This window comes from Delphinapterus leucas, chromosome 6 (assembly GCF_059928025.1).
Source record: "Delphinapterus leucas isolate spDelLeu-1000000601 "Yukka" chromosome 6, BTC_Dleu_Yukka2, whole genome shotgun sequence".
Taxonomy (NCBI): domain Eukaryota; kingdom Metazoa; phylum Chordata; class Mammalia; order Artiodactyla; family Monodontidae; genus Delphinapterus; species Delphinapterus leucas.
Window position 1 is genome coordinate 78623056 of NC_143134.1, and position 18282 is coordinate 78641337.

At 37.7% G+C, this 18282-nt stretch overlaps 1 protein-coding gene across 3 annotated transcripts in view; it reads left to right on the forward strand.

Moving 5' to 3' along the window:
- Positions 1 to 18282, forward strand: part of LOC149748977 (uncharacterized) — a 51218-nt gene that overhangs the window by 17996 nt on the left and 14940 nt on the right. For 2 of the 3 annotated variants that reach the window (XM_089913312.1, XM_089913313.1), the window contains one exon: positions 8387 to 8515. In XM_089913312.1, coding sequence (XP_089769438.1) covers positions 8387 to 8515 — 129 coding nt within the window. Of the gene's footprint in view, positions 1 to 8386; positions 8516 to 16245; positions 18280 to 18282 lie in introns of those variants that run through there. The other variant, XR_016393574.1, reaches the window with a different exon arrangement.

Below are 18282 nucleotides of genomic sequence, written 5' to 3' on the forward strand. Positions count from 1 at the left end.
TGACTTAGGGATCAGGTTCTTTTTTTTTTTTTTTTTTTTTCCTTTTAAATCTTGTAGCTCTACCATTTGGAACTGCAGTCACGTGGCAGGGGGAGAGAAAGCTTGAAGAACTTAAGTGCCTCATTCCAGAGATGACATGCCATTTCCGCTCATAGCCTATTGGCTGGAAGTAGTCTTATTGTCCAGAACTAACTATATAGAGACTGGAAGATGCAAGAGAGCACATGGAATATTTGATGAGTTTTATGGTCTGTGCCTTAGAACACATGCGACTTTTAAGTCTCAGCAGTGAGAGTCTAGACAATCCTCAGCTCTCTTTTCCCCCAACATAGCCACCGTGGAAAACGAGAATTTCTGATGGTGGCCCCAGAAGATAAGAAGAGCTAGGGTATCTGTGGTACTACTGGGAAGTGCACTGCTCTGGAGAACTATCAAACTATAGCTGACTTTGGGGAAACAAGACATACACTTTTATATATTAAGCTGGTGAGGTTTCAGGGGTCATTTTATTAATACGATATAGCCTCTCCCATCCTGAATAATGCAGTTGGATTGGAAATGTCTTCTGCCTTGCTTTTTTATCTTTTTTCTTCTTATTTGGGTTTATTCCCCATTTTAATCACATTATTTTTTAACTAAATTTAAATATGGAGCTACAAGATCACATTTTTAGAGTCATTAGGTAAGATAGTAGAAATTATATCATAAGGAGAGGAAATACAACCCTTATCCAGTTGAATACATAGGTTGTACAAACTATACAGTCATTGGGAAACAATGAAATGACCCAGTATTTCCTTCCCCCATTTTCACAAGTCAGGCATATCACATGACCTTTCTCCTAGTCTCTGGTTGCAAGTCTGGGCAAGGATGTCCTCTTTCTCACTCTCAAGACTGCGTTAGCCTTGGAGCAGGCACTGTAGCTGGATGACTGACTCAGGATGGTCCGGAGCATAGAGGGTTAGAGTCTGAAATGTTTCCTGGTTAATTCCTGATTGGAATTATTCCAATTGTTGGTTTTCTGAGAATAAGTGAGTAGGGAAATATTTTTCCAGAAACTCTTCAGCCAAATAATGTGAAACTCAAGATCCTGCTAACATGAGAGTAGATTTTCTAACACCTCCCTACTTTAAACCAAAATTATGTCACCAGATATTCACCGTAATGTAACTGAACCCAGAAAGAGTGTTTGTGGAGTGGAACCTATTTGTTTCAATTCATCACTGTATATTTAATACCCTGATAAAATTGCTGTATTCTTCTTACACCAATATGCATCAAAAATATTTTTACATATATTACAGTGTCCTCAATGTTCCTCCATTATCTTTGATTTTTCTCTTTGTATTTCAAGTGAAATTATGCATTCAGAAAAAAATTACTGAACTCTGACAAGATTTCATAAAATTATAGGTGAGATAGATGTATAATAATTAAGGTCAAGTAAACCACTACTTTTCGCAGAATGATTCTTAGGTTTCTTGTTTTTTTATAGTTGAAACAATGTAAGTCTATGATTTATTAATATACCAAATAGAAATACTTTTAGTGAGAAGAACATTAAACTCCATGGGCTATGACAGTTTAATTGGCATAGCAGCCAGGATCCCAGCAGAATAAGGAATGGCATACTCAAACTGGATAATTGATGAGATTTTAATAGAAAGGATTTTTTAAAAAAGGTACAGGGTGAGGTTTTAGGAAAACAGTGAGGGATGGTGCTGTATCCTGACACTAGCAACAGCAGGGAGCTGTTTCTAACCCTAGAACAAGGGACAAAGGAGAGAACAGTTATGAGAACCTAGGGAGAGCAGCTATATAGAAAAGACCATCCAAGCTTCAGATCTCTTGCTAGTGTCTTCCTTTGGCCAAACTCAACAGGAGGTGAGGAGGAAAGGGAACTATTGAGGTAGCCCCTATGTATTAATTTCCCACAACAAAGAGCAGAGTGAAAAAGCATGAAGAGTTAATCTGGGAAATGGAGCAAAAGAGATATGTATAGTACAATTGGTGCATGACTTTAAAAAATAAGTTTAAATGGCATGCTTACTTTTTGGCTAAGTTGGACTCCATCTGCCCCTCCTGTCATCAGACAACATTACTTCTCTCTCTTTTCCCATAGTTTCATATATATATATATATATATATATATATATGCCTTTGGGGAAGAAGAACCACATTTTGGTAGTTGGCATGAGGCCCTTAAGGGGTAAAACAAATCAGAGAAGGGTTGGAATACCATCTATCTCTTACACTGTTTGTTGGATTCATTTTGAGATACCACAGAGAAGTCAATAAAATAGACCGAGAAACCATGGGAATACTAAGAGTTTTTAGAGCCTAGATGACAAAAATGAAGAGTTGAGGTAGGAGATTCTTCTTCCCATCTTTGCATGGAATCCAGGAATGTTCTGGCAATCCCAAGATTGGAAGCCTTTGATGCATCTGGCAACAATACTATTGACATTACTATTGAACTCACGGTAAGCGGTGGCAATGGTGGGGTTTTCCAAATGGCTTCACGAGCAGTGGAATTAAGCCACAAACGAGAGCTGGTGGAAAGAAAGACCAGAGCAAACCTGGTGGTGTGCTGGTAATATTTGACAACCAGCTCTCCAGGGAGGATTAAAAAGCCCTGGTTCATAGTCTTTTCCATCATAGCCAATTTAAAGCTATCAACATAAATTCACTAAACATGGATTTGGGAGAAATGTGCACAGCTGGCTCTTGTGAACTCATGGTCACCCTTCCATCACAGCAATGGCCACAGACCCTGTATCCTGATGGTAGCTGAAAACTGACTTGGGAAGCGTGTGAGACACCTTAGATGACATTATACTTTCATGGTCATTACGTTCTACCAATCAAATGAGGGGACTGTTGCCATCATGATTTAGGAATACAAAGAAAGAACTACTTAATTCTTTTCCCTGTGGTCTTACTTAGGTCAGTGAACTCTGGGATATCAGGGCCGCATGAATAATATGTCATAATTACAAAAATTCCAGAAGGTATGCTAAAGACCTTTATGTATGGAATAAGCAAGAATATGAGTGGGATGGAGCAATGCAGTGTCTAACACAAGATCATGTGGATCCTATTCATGCATTTTCTTTGCTACTGTGCGACCATCAATATTTCTCCTGGTTTGACATGGGTTGTTTCCCTTTCCAGCCTGCTTTAGTGACTCTCTCTTCCTAACTCAACATAATTGTTTCCCTGGCTTTTCTTCATTTTCCCAGGGTACCATATAACTGCTCAAGTCTGGTTTGACTCAGCAGTACCTTCTGATTTGTATGGGTGAGGCAACATGCATTGCTCAAGTCCCATCTTCTATTTCCTGGTCCTGCCACTCCCAGCTTCAAATCGACTCTTGCCTGCTCTTGTACTCCTTCAAATTATGTAGAGATTCAGCTATACCCTCTGACTGCCCCTCTGGCAGGTTCTTGGAACTTGCCGGTAGTCTGCCTCATGTTGGGTAAGTTATGACACATTCCACTGAAAAATTAGATCACTGCCAGATGCTAAAACAGGATCATCTATTTCAAAAGTTCAATGTAGGCAGTACATCTTCTGTACCGTTCCGTCTCCACCTTCAGTGACATTTGACCCTTCCTTATCTCTTTCATGTCCAGTAACCTAAAAAGCAACTTTATTTAGTAACTGTGTGTATCTTGAAACCTAAACTGACCTAAAACCATTAAGAGAACTAAGAAAATCACTTCTATTGGCTTTCTACTGGTAGAATATTGGGCACTGGAAGTTATTTTGAGGCAGGGTGATCTCTTTTGTTCTGAAGAGATCGTATCACAAATTAAGTCAGCACTCCTCTGGTTAAGAAAGCAGCCTTATAGTAAAATATTATTTGTATTTGATGTTTAACTTTCTCACTTTTCTGGGCTTCGTGCCTCAGCTCAAGTAGTCAAATAACAAGGTTCTTTGCTCACTGGATCATCCATAATTTATATCTTTCTTTATATTCCATCATGTCAACAAAGGCAATTTATAGCACAAGATCTGATTAAAGTATATGCTTACTTCCATGAGCTTGATTTCTGCCTACACAAGGATCCTTGCTCAATCTGACTGGGATTTATAATTCTCTTTTAAAGAAAGCTAATTTTATCTTAAGGCAGATAAATATATATATATATATTTTATATATATTCTCTTGTATATATGTTCATACACACACAGCCACTGGTAAGCAATATTATCATCCCCATTTTATAGGTTAAAAAAAGTCTGAGTCTTAGTAGGTTAAATAACTGGTTAAATAACGAACTCAGGTTTGCACAGTAAGATTCAGGATTTAAGATCATTACTTATTTATTTTTAATTCATTTATGCCTATCACTTGAGTAAAAATATAACCTTGATGAAGACAGGTATATGGACTTCTGATCACTCCTATATCTTCAGTCCCTAAAATATTGCCTGGCTTGATTGATATTGGTTGAGATGAGAAGGCAGGTAGGATATCCTCCAGCTAACTATTCTCAGTCACTGGGCAAGGGATGATGAATAAGGAAGAGGTTCTGCAGGTTAGAGGAAACAAGGAGGATGGTAGAGACATGAGTAAGTGTAGGTTTAATTGAGATAATATTAGAATGTGTACTGATTTGTGTTTTCATAAAATGTTTCCACCATTGGTTCCTAACTTGTCCAATTATGCAAGAATTAAGCAATTTTTGTTTTGTTTTTCATCATGAGCTGATGATCTGTAAGCATGGAGTTATTCAGTTTTAAGAATTTTGTTTAATCTACTTTTTCATGTATGTGTTAATTAGAGGTTGGCTGAAATGGAAGGTTAATATTTTTGTCTATATTCTGTTTCTAAGTTTGAATACTGACTTAACTTGGTTCCCTGGGAAGAAAATTGTCTCTATTTGTATTAGAACATGAGATTCTGCTGTTTTTTTTGTTTTTTGTTTGCGGTACGCGGGTCTCTCACTGTTGTGGCCTCTCCCATTGCGGAGCACAGGCTCCGGACACGCAGGCTCAGCGGCCATGGCTCACGGGCCTAGCCGCTCAGCGGCATGTGGGATCTTCCCGGACCGGGGCACAAACCCGTGTCCCCTGCATCGGCAGGCGGACTCTCAACCACTGCGCCACCAGGGAAGCCCAGATTCTGCTGTTTTAATTAGTAGATTTAAAAGTTAATTAACACTGGGTGTGAAAATAACATTTGTGAAACTAATATCAAAATAATTATTCATATAGAACATAATGCAAGATTTATTTAGATGTTTATTTTAGCTCTGAGAAAAATGTTGAAGATTACTCTATCATAGGTTGAATTGTTTTTGGAATATTTTCCATTCTATGACTATAAACAATGACTAAATGGATTCATCCCTGCAGTTAACCTATAATTTTCTTATATCACTTAGAGTCACATGCAAAAATTTTAATTTACATTATTAAAAATTGTACTAAGTGATTTCACATTCATTGTTATGCTTGACAGAATCAAAATTATAATAACCTGACATGTATATATTACACAGAATATTCCTAATTGGAAAAAAAATCATAATATCACATTTATCATGTTGCTCCTTTTTCTAAAATAAGAACTGCATCTCTACATTTTATTCTTAAATGTTTGAGAGTTGAATTATCATTATTGTGATTTTTTTCTTTAAATACGTAACAAGAAAAATATTTGAAATACTAATTTTTGAGTTACAGATCCACAGTAAATTATTTCTGTAGAAAATGAATACAAAAAATTATAACTCCAACTAAAGATAAAAATTATGCAAACAATACAGTTATAATTAGGAATGACTAAAGTAAGATCAACCTTAATATTGCATTATATTGTAGAATGCCGTTTCAATTAGACATTATACTGATTAGATTTGGAAACATAAAAGCATATAAAAACAGATTTAACCTAATGGATGATAACGTGAGTCTTAGAACTAGTCCTTTATAGAAGCAAAGAGGTTCTGCCATTTGTGCGATTGTTTACTATATTTCCCCAACCACATACAACAATTCCTCAAACTTGGCTATGAATTGTACTTTTTGGGACTGTGATGTAAGTCCCTTGTGTATGCAGATATGAAAATAGAATTTAGATATACTGAACTAAGCAGAGTTTTCAATACCAACCAATCAACTAAGGGCTCTTTTCACTCCTCCATTAAGTATTCAAGATGTTCCCATGCTTGGTTAAAATTGTACCTGGTCTAGGTTGATCACTTTATGGAGTGACCCGTTTCCTCAACCTTGAATGGCCCATGCTCTCTCGGTACCTTGCACTCATCCGACTGCAGTTGCTGCATTAACCCGCTCATTTTTATCATCAGGTGTAGAAATATCAAGATGCATCTAAAGGAATCTCCTGAGGTCCATATATATACTTGTTTCTGTCTCCATTGTATAAAAACAAGCCTGGGTAATTTTTCAGAGCCTACACTGACAAGGTTTGAGTTTCAGGTTTCAGTAGAACCCTTATTACATCCTTTCTGGAAACCAGAATGTCTAATAGAGCAAAGATTGACATCGTGGAGACAAGAAGCACACATTCCTGAAATGGTTTACTGGGAGTTTCAAGGCTTAAGGTCAGAGCAGACACCATGAGTGCTCTTCCCACATCCCCTCAGATTCTTCTTCCACTCCATGCACACGTGCCCCCAGTGTGAGCTCAGCTTTCGCAAACCAGCACCTTTATGTTTGTCAATGGCTACTGTATTACTTTTCTGAGGCTGCCATAACAAAATACCACAGACTGGGTGGCTTAAACAACAAAAATTAATTTTCTCACAGTTCTGGAGGCTGGAAGTCCAAGACCAAGGTGTTGACAGGTTTGGCTTCTTCTGAGGCCTCTCTCCTTGCCTGGTAGATGGTCACTTTCTTTCTGTGTCCTCACATGGTCGTCCCTCTGTCTGTGTGTTGTCTGTGTACTAATCTCTTCTTATAAGGACATCGGTCATGATGGATTAGTGTCTACCCATATGATCTCATTTTACCTTAATTACCTCCTTAAAGACCCTACCTTCAAATACAGTCACATTCTGAGCTACTGGGTGTTAAGACTTAAACATATGAGTTTTGGGGGACATAATTCAGTCCATAACAGTTATCTTCAGTCTGTTACAATCACTTTTGCCATACAAGCAGGAATGAAATATGCCTGGGAATTTATGTTCCCCCAGCCATTGCTCTGAACCAATGGGTACAGAGGTGAGAATAATCTAACTTCTTTGCCTCTGAGGACCAATTCAGAGTTGTGGCCTACACTGTCCCCAGAACTCCATGACTGGAGTGAGCAAAAGTTATCCTCAGTTGAATGCGGCTTAATTAACGTATCCTTGACTGGTGTTCTTCCCTTACCATTCCCATTTCCTCACCCGCCTACGGTATTTTCTTGGGAGTATATCCTAATAAATCACTTACACACAAATTCCCATGACAGGATTTTTCTTTGTCTTTGGGACTGTTATGAGTTGAATTGTGACTCCCCCAAAGATATGTTGAAATCCTAATGTGTAAATGTGACCTCATTTGGAAATAGGGTCTTTGTAGGTGTGCTTAAGTCAAGACGATGCCATACTGTCCAGTATTAGTCCTAAATCCAATACGACTGGTGTCCTTATAAGAAGAGGGAAACTTGAACAGAGAGACAGAGACACACAGGGAGAATGTCATGTGACCACAGAAATAAAAGGAGAGAACCGCCTGTGAAGACAGATGTAGAGGTTGGAGTGATGTATCTATAAACCAAGGAATGCCAAAAGTTTCTAATTAATCACCAGAAGCCAAGAGAGGGGCACGGAACAGATTCTCCCTCAGAGTGCCTAGAAGGAACCAACCCCGCCAACACTTTGGTTTTGGATTTCTAAACTCTGGAAGTGTAAGACAACAAATTTCTGTTGTTTTATGCCACAAACTTTGTGAGACTTTGTTATGGTAGCCCTAGGAAACCAATGCAGAAACCCAACTGAAAATAAGTAATTTCAGAAGTGGTCCCAGATAGCATACTCTTGGATGTGATTTTGGAATTAGATCACTTGCCAGCTGTATAGCAATAGAGATCCCATTGTAAGAGAGAAACTGTGTTAAAAACCTCCTACTCACTCCAGCATTATAACTGCTATTATTTTCACCAGTGGTGAGTTGGGATGGGATACAGGTGAGAGGAGATGCAATGACTTGCACAGTACTAAGCATTTGAGAAATATGGAGGGATTTGTCAAATATGGAGGGTGTACTGTGTGAAAGAAAGTTAGAAAGCCTCCATGGAAGCATTTAAAGAGATCCACTATTTCTGTAGCTAGAAAGCAGATGGAACTGAAGATTGGATGATGAACTATATGGAAAAAACTCACTCTTCCTCCTCTGTGTCTTTTTTGTTCTCACACTACTACCATAGTCACAACACTTCCAACACCAGATGTGTGGGTGTTCTTCCACACCAAGAAATTCTGACACCAGCTGGATGTGATACAATTTATCTCAGTTCTGACACTGTTTACCTGGAGATAGCATCAGATCCTACAAGGTAAGTGTTCAGTCCCACAAGACTTCTCCCCACTTCAAATGCCAGTCACACATAGTAGTTGCCCACAACTTCCATTTGACTAGGCTATAAATCAGAGGTTCCCATGGCCTCCTCCCCCTTGGATTTGATAATTTGCTCACACAGCAGTTCACAGAACATAGGGAAACACTTATACTTAATAGTTTATTATATAATAAAGAATATGATAAAAGGTGCAGATGAACATCTAGATGAAAAACGTGTAGGACAAGGTATACGGGAAGGAGTGCAGAGCTTCCATGCCTTCTCTGGGTACATCACGTTACTCTCCCAGCAACTCCATGTGTTTGACCGCTGGGAAGCTCTCCAAACCCCATACTATAGGGATCTTTATGGAGGTGTCATCATATAGGCATGACTGATCATAAACTCCATTTCTAGCCCTTCTCCCCTCTCTGGAGAATGGGTAGTGGGGCTAAAAAATTCCAAGGTTCTCATTATGGCTTGTTCTTTTTGGTGACCAGCCCCCATCAAAGAGCCCACCAAGGGTCACCTCATTAGAACAAAGGACACTACTATCACCCAGTAAATTCCAAGGGATTTAGGAGTTCCACGTCAGGAACAAGGGTCAAAAGCCAAATATTAGAACAAAAGATACCCCTAGTACTCTTCTCACTTAGGAAATTACAAGGCTTTAGGAACTCTGTGCCAAGAAATGGGGGCAGAAGACAATATATAAATTTTCTCTTATTTCATAAGCACTTTTTTATTGTAAAAATAGTAGAGAAATAATGATTACTGAATCCACAGCCTTGGCAAGTTTTTTATGCTAAAATCAAAGCCCTGATAGGAAAGGAGTGGGGCTCTAAGACATTGAATGGAGACATATGGGTAGATGTGTTCAGAACATGGGACCCCTGATTCCTCTGAACCCCTGGGCCTGCAAGCACAGCCTACTTTGTTTTGCTGAAGAATAGCAGCCTTCTCTTGCCTGAAGACCATACCAAAACCTCGACTGAGTTGGATGCTTTGGAGGATAGTAATTGTTCTCTTCAAGATCTGACCCCACTCCCCCTCCTTGTCCTCTAGTTCTTTAATAAGTCTCAGCATTGGCCAACTAGGGAAGTACTTCCTTGCTAGAGGCAAAAAGGAATTATTTACCAAAGGAACTTCTGGACATGATTAATCGTAGCAAAAGAAATCCGGGGTGGAGGTGGGAGAGAGCAGGCCAGGAAGTAGATCTTGATAGCGTTGGACTTGGGTAGGGGTTAGGGATGGTGAAAGATAAGCTCCGTAAGGGAGAACTGTCCAATAAGGGAGCATTCTCCCATGACTGAAAACTCCCTGGCAAGAACACCTGGAAATGGTCCTAAATATTGTTGGGATGGTTACTGGAGGCTTGCGGGGACAAAAGTCTCCTATTAAATTAAGGGCAAACAACAGAGTTCCCCTGGCAGAGCTTTGAGGAAGAAATCAAAAGGCTCAGGGAAGTAAGCTTGTTAGAATGGCTCTATTGTATAACGGTTAAGAACCCACCAGCTGGCTAACCATTCTTTGGAAGGGCCAGAAAATGCTCTCATCACTAAGCTTATGAAGAATAAGCTAGTGATGGAGGTACTGGCATGTCTGGCAAGCTCAGTGGTGACTGCACCAGGGTTGATGATAGGCAATATTATTAGAGAACCAGGTTCCCTGCTGTCAGTGGGAATGATATGATTCCAGAATAGCAGAGGTCAAGTGGCAATACTCAACACTAGGGCTCTATGGTGATGGTTAATATGCCAAGATGTTGCTAAAGGAAAAATAGATGGACAGATGACAAGAGCATGGCTCGATATACATAATGAAAAATTATTAGAATTGGATGGCATAAGGCTGATTTCATCAGTGCCCATGGAATACCACTTCCTCATCCAGTTTAAAAACCGAGCCAGTCCTCACACCCACAGAAGGGCCCTACAATGCCACAAGTATATACTGTAGACATTTCTGCGATTTAATTTGTCATATTTTGCATATAATTCACTTCTAATTTGAAATTAGTCAGCAAGTCCACTATGCACATTCTAGTCTCTTTATACTGGCTAATGACGCCTCTCATGTCCGGAATACACTTTTGCACCTTCTCTGTGTGAGTGCTACCCTGTTTTAAGTCTTCAGTAAAGTCTCTCTCAATGACCTCCATGTCTTGGTAGTCTCCCCTTCCTCTAAACAGCTATCCTGTTCATTTAATATTTACTATATTCAGCCTTGATTAGTTGTTGAAATTTTTATATGTACAGAAAAGTCCTGGGAATTCCCTGGCGATCGAGTGGTTAGGACTCTGTGCTTTCACTGCCGGGAGCGTGGATTCAATCCCTAGTCAGGGAACTAAGATCCCGCCAGCAGCGCAGCACAAGCAAAAAGAAAAAAAGAAAGAAAAGTCCATTTTTCCAACTCGATTCTTAGACCCTTGCAAACAGTATCAGTCTTATATGCCAGTACTTATTACAGTGCTCTCTTGCTTAACAAAATCTTAATTAGAATTTTCCATTTAGCATTTTAATCCCTTTCATTCTTTGAACTAGAAATGGAGCTGTTTATCACTGCTTATAAGAATGCAAATATTATTACATCCATACATTTATCTTAGATTCTTAATTGGCAGAATTACTTGAAATCCTGGAGATAAACTTAAATAGGAGTATTTAATATGGAATGATTAACCTGGGTATTCAGGTAGCTTAAATTCAGGGTTTTTTTTTTTTTCAAGCTGGAATTATGTTTTCAACATCAGATGAGTCAAAGGAAATAATAGCCACTGTAGAACAGGTACGTGGTCTTACAATTTAGGCCCTTTTATAACTCTGTCATCTATTACTTCATATTGACTACAAAGCCACAATCGCTATCATTGTATCCTTCCATAAATTATCATGCCAAAATGGGAAATGTGACTGTTTCCTAAATGCTGAAAATTATCAAAGTGTCTTCGCCCAGAGAGACTTGAAGAAGATGCTAGGACCACTCTATTCAATATCAAAACTTGTTATGCAATTTTAGAAATTAAGATACTGTGGTACTGGTTAAGAGAAAGACTAAAAGATAGAACAGAATAGAAATAATACCTATCTGTCTATCTGTCTGCCTATCATCTATCTATCTATCTATCTATCTACCTTTATAGATGCACACACAAATATACACATATGCACACATTTATAGCTTATAAAATCTTCTTTATATATGATAAATCTCACAAGAAAAAATTTAAAAAGAAAGAAGGATTCAAAGTTAATATGGTGATAGCAAAAAAATAGCTTTGAGTTTTTGAGTATTTTTTTCAAGGTAGTCACATCCCAGCATATAACCACAAACTTAAAAAAGAGACCATTTACAGGATGATATAATCCTTTCAAAAATATACTTATCCTCAGTTTCTTGATTAAATCAGATATTCTTCCACTTGACAGAAGCCCTTGGTTCCCGTTTTTGTTAGCATTTGTTGATTACTCTGAGGACTTCATCCAGTAGCTCTCACTTAACTGTTTTGTGCTGAAATGAAATACTTCATTAAGCTATGAAACCCATATTTCTTAATTTTCAATTCAAGCAATGATGCTTTTTGCTTTTAATTTTATTTCCTTTTTAATCCTAAGGATATTAGAGCAAACACAAAGATGACAGCGTTTCTACTTTAACATCCATCTGCTTTGAATTCTCAACGTCCTGTACTATAATTATTTCTATAGCAACCAGCTAAGGAAGTGCCTTGACAGCCACAGACTCAAAAGAAGAACATGCTGTGACAGGCTTAGCACTCGGCCATAGGGCTTTGTATCTCCTTGAGTTTCCAGTATTAAACATTACAGCTTCAGAAGCCCATGTCTTTCTCTCCTCCTTGGTTTCTAGTATCAGTAATATTTCTGCTCCTACAGCATCATTGACATCTTTTTCTAACATGCTGCTGCTTTTTCTTCAGAGCTTTTCATTAAATCGCTTATAAAACTCCCCTCATTCCTGTTTTATGACATGTAGTATTCTGATAATAAAATGATAAACATTTTGCTTGGTCTGAATGGAAGCTCATAAACACAGTCAGGAGAAATGCAATCATCAGTAATTCACCTGTTTTCTTTCAGCTTCTTAAGATCTCGTCTAATCTATTTTCCTTAAGGGATGAACTCTTAGGAAAATTGGATCATGTGTCTTTAAAAACACAGAAGTTCAGAGAACATCAAAAAAGTACAAAAAATGAATTCACTCTCCAAAATAACTTCACTTTTATCCCAAAAAAAGCAGAATGGTAAAACAACTATTTACAAAAGAAAACCTAAACTTGTCTTATTTTAAAACTCCATTTTATCTTGGAAAATTATCTTCCCTAATTAGGGACCAGCTTTGTTCTTATTTTTATGGTCTAGTCTTTAGTTTATTTGTTGTGAGGAACAAAATAAATCTTTATTGAGAAATGTCTATGTATCACATACTGTGCTAAGATTTCTACACAGATTTTCCTCATATAATCAACTAGCAACTTTATGGAATACTAATTGTTATGTATATTTTACAGATGGGAAATTGAGGCACAGAAAGATTAAGAAACTTTTAAAAAGTTATATAGCTAGTCAGTAGCAAATCAAATTTGTTCTGCTATAATTAGATTCCAGAATCTCTGCTGTTAGCTCTCATGTTACAAAGTTTCTCATCATCTTACCACTCTTTTTTTTTTTTAACATCTTTATTGGAGTGTAATTGCTTTACAATGCTTTGTTAGTTTCTGCTGTGTCTCCCTCCTTATCCCACCCCTCTATGTGGTCACAAATCAGGGAGCTGATCTCCCTGTGCTATGCGGCTGCTTCCCACTAGCTAGCTATTTTACATTTGGTAGTGTATATATGTCAATGCTACTCTCTCACTTCATCCCAACTTACCGTTCCCCCTCCCCGTGTCCCCAGGTCCATTCTCTACGTCTGCGTCTTTACTCCTGTCCTTCCCCTAGGTTCATCAGAACCTTTTTTTTTTTTTTTTTTTTTAGATTCCATATATATGTGTTAGAATACGGTATTTGTTTTTCTCTTTCTGACTTACTTCACTCTGTATGACAGACTCTAGGTCCACTCACCTCACTACAAATACCTCAATTTCGTTTCTTTTTATGGCGACCAATATTCCATTGTATATATGTGCCACATCTTCTTTCTCCATTCATCTGTCGATGGACACTTAAGTCGCTTCCATGTCCTTGCGATTGTCAAGAGTGCTGCAATGAACATTTTGGTACATGCCTCTTTTTGAATTATGGTTTTCTCAGGGTATATGCCCAGTAGTAGGATTGCTGGGTCATATGGTAGTTCTATTTTTAGTTTTTTAAGGAACCTCCATACTGTTCTGCATACTGGCTGTATCAGTTTACATTCCCACCAACAGTGCAAGAGGGTTCCCTTTTCTCCACACCCTCTGCAGCATTTACTGTTTGTAGATTTTTTTTTTTTTTTTTTGCGGTACTCGGGCCTCTCACTGTTGTGGCCTCTCCCGTTGCGGAGCACACGCTCCGGACTCGCAGGCTTAGCGGCCATGGCTCACGGGACCAGCCGCTCTGCGGCATGTGGGATCTTCCTGGACCGGGACACGAACCCGTGTCCCCTGCATCGGCAGGCGGACTCTCAACCACTGCGCCACCAGGGAAGCCCCCTAGATTTTTTGATGATGGCCATTCTGACTGGTGTGAGGTGATACCTCATTGTAGTTTAGTTTAGTTTAGTTTTGTTTTTAACATCTTTATTGGAGTATAATTACTTTACAATGGTGTGTTAGTTTCTGCTTTATAACAAAGTGAATCAGTTATACATATGTCCCCATAACTCTTACCTCTTGCATCTCCCTCTCTCCCACCCTCCCTATCCCACCCTCCCTATCCCACCCTCCCTATCCCACCCCTCTAGGTGGTCACAAAGCACCAAGCTGATCTCCCTGTGCTATGTGGTTACTTCCTACTAGCTCTCTATTTTACGTTTGGTAGTGTATATATGTCCATTACACTCTCTCACTTTGTCCCAGCTTACCCTTCCCCCTCCCTGTATCCACAAGTCCATTCTCTAGTAGGTCTGCATCTTTATTCCCATCTTGCTCCTAGGTTCTTCATGACCATTTTTATTTTCAGATTCCATATATATGTGTTAGCATATGGTATTTGTTTTTCTCTTTCTGACTTACTTCACTCTGTAGGACAGTCTCTAGGTCCATCCACCTCACTACAAATAACTCAGTTTCGTTCCTTTTTGTGGCTGAGTAATATTCCATTGTATATGTGCCACATCTTCTTTATCCATTTATCTGTTGATGGACACTTAGGTTGCTTCCATGTCCTGGCTATTGTAAATGGAGCTGCAATGAATATTTTGGTACATGACTCTTTTTGAATTGTGGTTTTCTCAGGGTATATGCCCAGTAGTGGGATTGCTGGGTCATATGGTAGTTCTATTTTTCGTTTTTTAAGGAACGTCTATACTGTTCTCCTTAGTGGCTGTATCAATTTACATTCTCACCAACAGTGCAGGAGGGTTCCCTTCTCTCCACACCCTCTCCAGCATTTATTGTTTGTAGATTTTTTGATGATGGCCTTTCTAACTGGTGTGAGATGATATCTCATTGTAGTTTTGCATTTCTCTAATGATTAATGATGTTGAGCATTCTTTCATGTGTTTGTTGGCAGTCTGTGTATCTTCTTTGGAGAAATGTCTTAGGTCTTTTTCCCATTTTTGCATTGGGTTGTTTGTTTTTTGATATTGAGCTACATGAGCTGCTTGTATATTTTAGAGATTAATCCTTTGTCAGTTGCTTTGTCGGCAAAAATTTTCTCCCATTCTGAGGGTTGTCTTTCCATCTTGTTTATGGTTTCCTTTGCTGTTCAAAAGCTTTTAAGTTTCATTAGGTTCCATTTGTTTATTTTTGGTTTTGTTTCCATTTCTCTAGGAGGTGGGTCAAAAAGGATCTCACTGTGATGTATGTCATAGAGTGTTCTGCCTATGTTTTCCTCTAAGAGTTTTATAGTGTCTGGCCTTACATTTAGGTCTTTAATCCATTTTGAGTTTACTTTTGTGTATGGAGTTAGGGAGTGTTCTAGATTCATTCTTTTACATGTAGCTGTCCAGTTTTCCCAGCACCACTTATTGAAGAAACTGTCTTTTCTCCACTGTATACTCTCACCTCCATTCTTAACTATACATCACCATTTTTTCACATCACGTCCATGGATACAAAAAAGTAAATGACATTGACACCATCTCTCTTTTATAGATGAGAGAAATGACATAAAGTCACTCCCCCAAAAAACTTCTTTAAGAATGGTAAAAAACAAATAAGCAAATCAAAAAAAAAATGTGTGTGTGTGTGTGTGAAACGAAGTTTTACTCCTCTGGCTTAGTTCATTTTCTCATAACTTTCGAAGTTCATGTAACACTAAACTGTATTCAAATTAAAATTAAAGTTCTATAAGAAAGAGGCTTGCACTTAGATTGCTTGTGGTATAGCTTTTCAGAGCCTGGTCTTTAGAGAATAATTGCCCCCTGTTTAAGTTCAAGTTCTCTCACATATAGACTGTGGGCAAGTTATCTAACCAATGTGAGGCCTCTTGTAAGGTAAGGATAATAATGGTATCTGGTTCACTGACTGTTACAAGAATTATCTCTGGTAATACGTGGTACAAAGTTTTTGCATAATGCTCTACAGTGTGTATGTGTGCAATAAATATTATCTTTTGCCTTTAAAAGATGGGCTGAAGCAAAATTGGAAGGCAGAAAAAAGATGAAAGATGATTTTGGATGGAAAAGAGGATTTCTCTGTGGAAAATGTTCAGATTCTACATATAAGACATATAGGAAATACAGAGTGAAAAATAAATGGGTATGATTGGAAGTAGTTTAATTAATTCTAGCTTTAAAGCTTCACCTAATGCCACTGCTGTATTCTGTAACTTGTAGATTTACTTTGTAATGACTGATTCTGTAAAACTGGATTATGGTTTTATTTTTGTGAAAGATTCTTTTTGTTTTCCTTACTATTTCTAGTTTTTATCTAATGTTTTAAATTATAGCTTAAATAAAATAGTTTAATTAAAAGACCTTCATAACTCAATGTTTCATCACACTGGATTTCAGGTAAAGTTAGTTACTGGATGTGTGAGTTTTTCCAATCCCATTAAGAAAATAGTAAAAAATAGAATAGCCTTTATACTTGGAACTCTATCAGTAATAAATGACCCACAAAGTGTCAATAAAAATTAGCTATCCTGATGAGCATTTGTGATTCACATTGTATACTCTGTGGTGAGCCAAGGTATCTATTTCTTAATAATCTTACTAAAGGCTCTGTCAGGACTCTGGCCAACAACTGGCTTGATGTTTGCATTTTGTGTGTGATGTAGTTTTTTCCTTGGTTGACTCTTATGGCCCCACCCTGATGAACCAGTTGTAGCAAGCCTCAGCATTTGTACGTAGAATACATTCTGCCTCTTGCTCACCGAAGCAGCTTTCTGTGTACCTGACACCTGAGGTAACCGTCCATAATCCAAATACCTTCAACAGGTACTTTTAGATTGATACTCCATTTTTCCATATGTCTTGTCATATTCTCAGAGAAGTAATGTCGTCCTAGCATCAACTATGTATCATGTGAAATAGCACAGAATATTTCCTGGAACATTTCTTAATTGCGTTGCTCCTCTACCCAAAATTGTGCTGAAATATTAGCCAATGGCCACAGTGTTAGGGGAAAAATATCTACTGGTGACCCATCAAAAGTTTCCAAATCTCCTCTCATTTGAAAGTGATGAACTCATGGTAGACTGGTTGATTTTTTTCTTTCCCAAATTTATTTCCTTAAGAAGAAATACAAGGTTTCCTAAACTTTTTTTCTTAAAAATCATTCCTATATTTTTAGCCCAGAATCTGTAGAAAGTGTAAGGGTTTCTTGGGGGGTGAGGGTGGGAAAGTCATCATCTTGATGATATTTTTTTAAAATCTAAGATGGGTAGTTTGAGAATGATGAAAATGAAATAATTTATCTTTTGCTCTTCAACAATTAGCAAGGTCTTTAAGTTGAAATTTTTAATACTTCTCCCAAATTATATCATTCATGTCATTGATGGAAGCAGAATACTTTACATCATAAAATTTTCTAAATTTCTAGAAAGATGAATAAAACAAGAATTCCAATCAATAGTATCATCAATTATTTAAATACATCACACATACAGAGTGTCAGAGAATTTTGAAGTTTATTTAATTGGATTGTTCTTCATGTGAGATCAAAGTAAACCATGATATCTATGTATTTGACTTAGTTCATGCTTTGGTAGTTTTCTAGTTGGTTTGTTTTGAAGATGGAATAATGGTATTTTGTATTACATTTCCTGTAATCAATAAAACTTATTCTTGGCAATTTTATAGGGATTATAAGTTATTTGAAATCAAAAATACAAATAAGGTTGTCTGGAGAGTCAACTTATTTATTTTCTAAAGAACTCTAAGAAAATTGGAGCCTAAGTATTTCAATGATTTCAGAGAATAGAAGGAAAGACATAATGAAAGAAGATTTCAACATAAAAACTGAAAGGTAAGGTAATTCAAGGATAAAAGAACTTCAGAGACTAAGTCAAAGAAAATCATGAAAAACAGTAGAGTTCAAGAGCAATCAACCCAGAGAAAAGGTTTTGAGCAGACAAAAACTAGGCATGCATGATGCCTTTGCATTGCATTCCATTCATTATAAAGACAATGAATTAATCAAACCATCTCATTATTTCATCA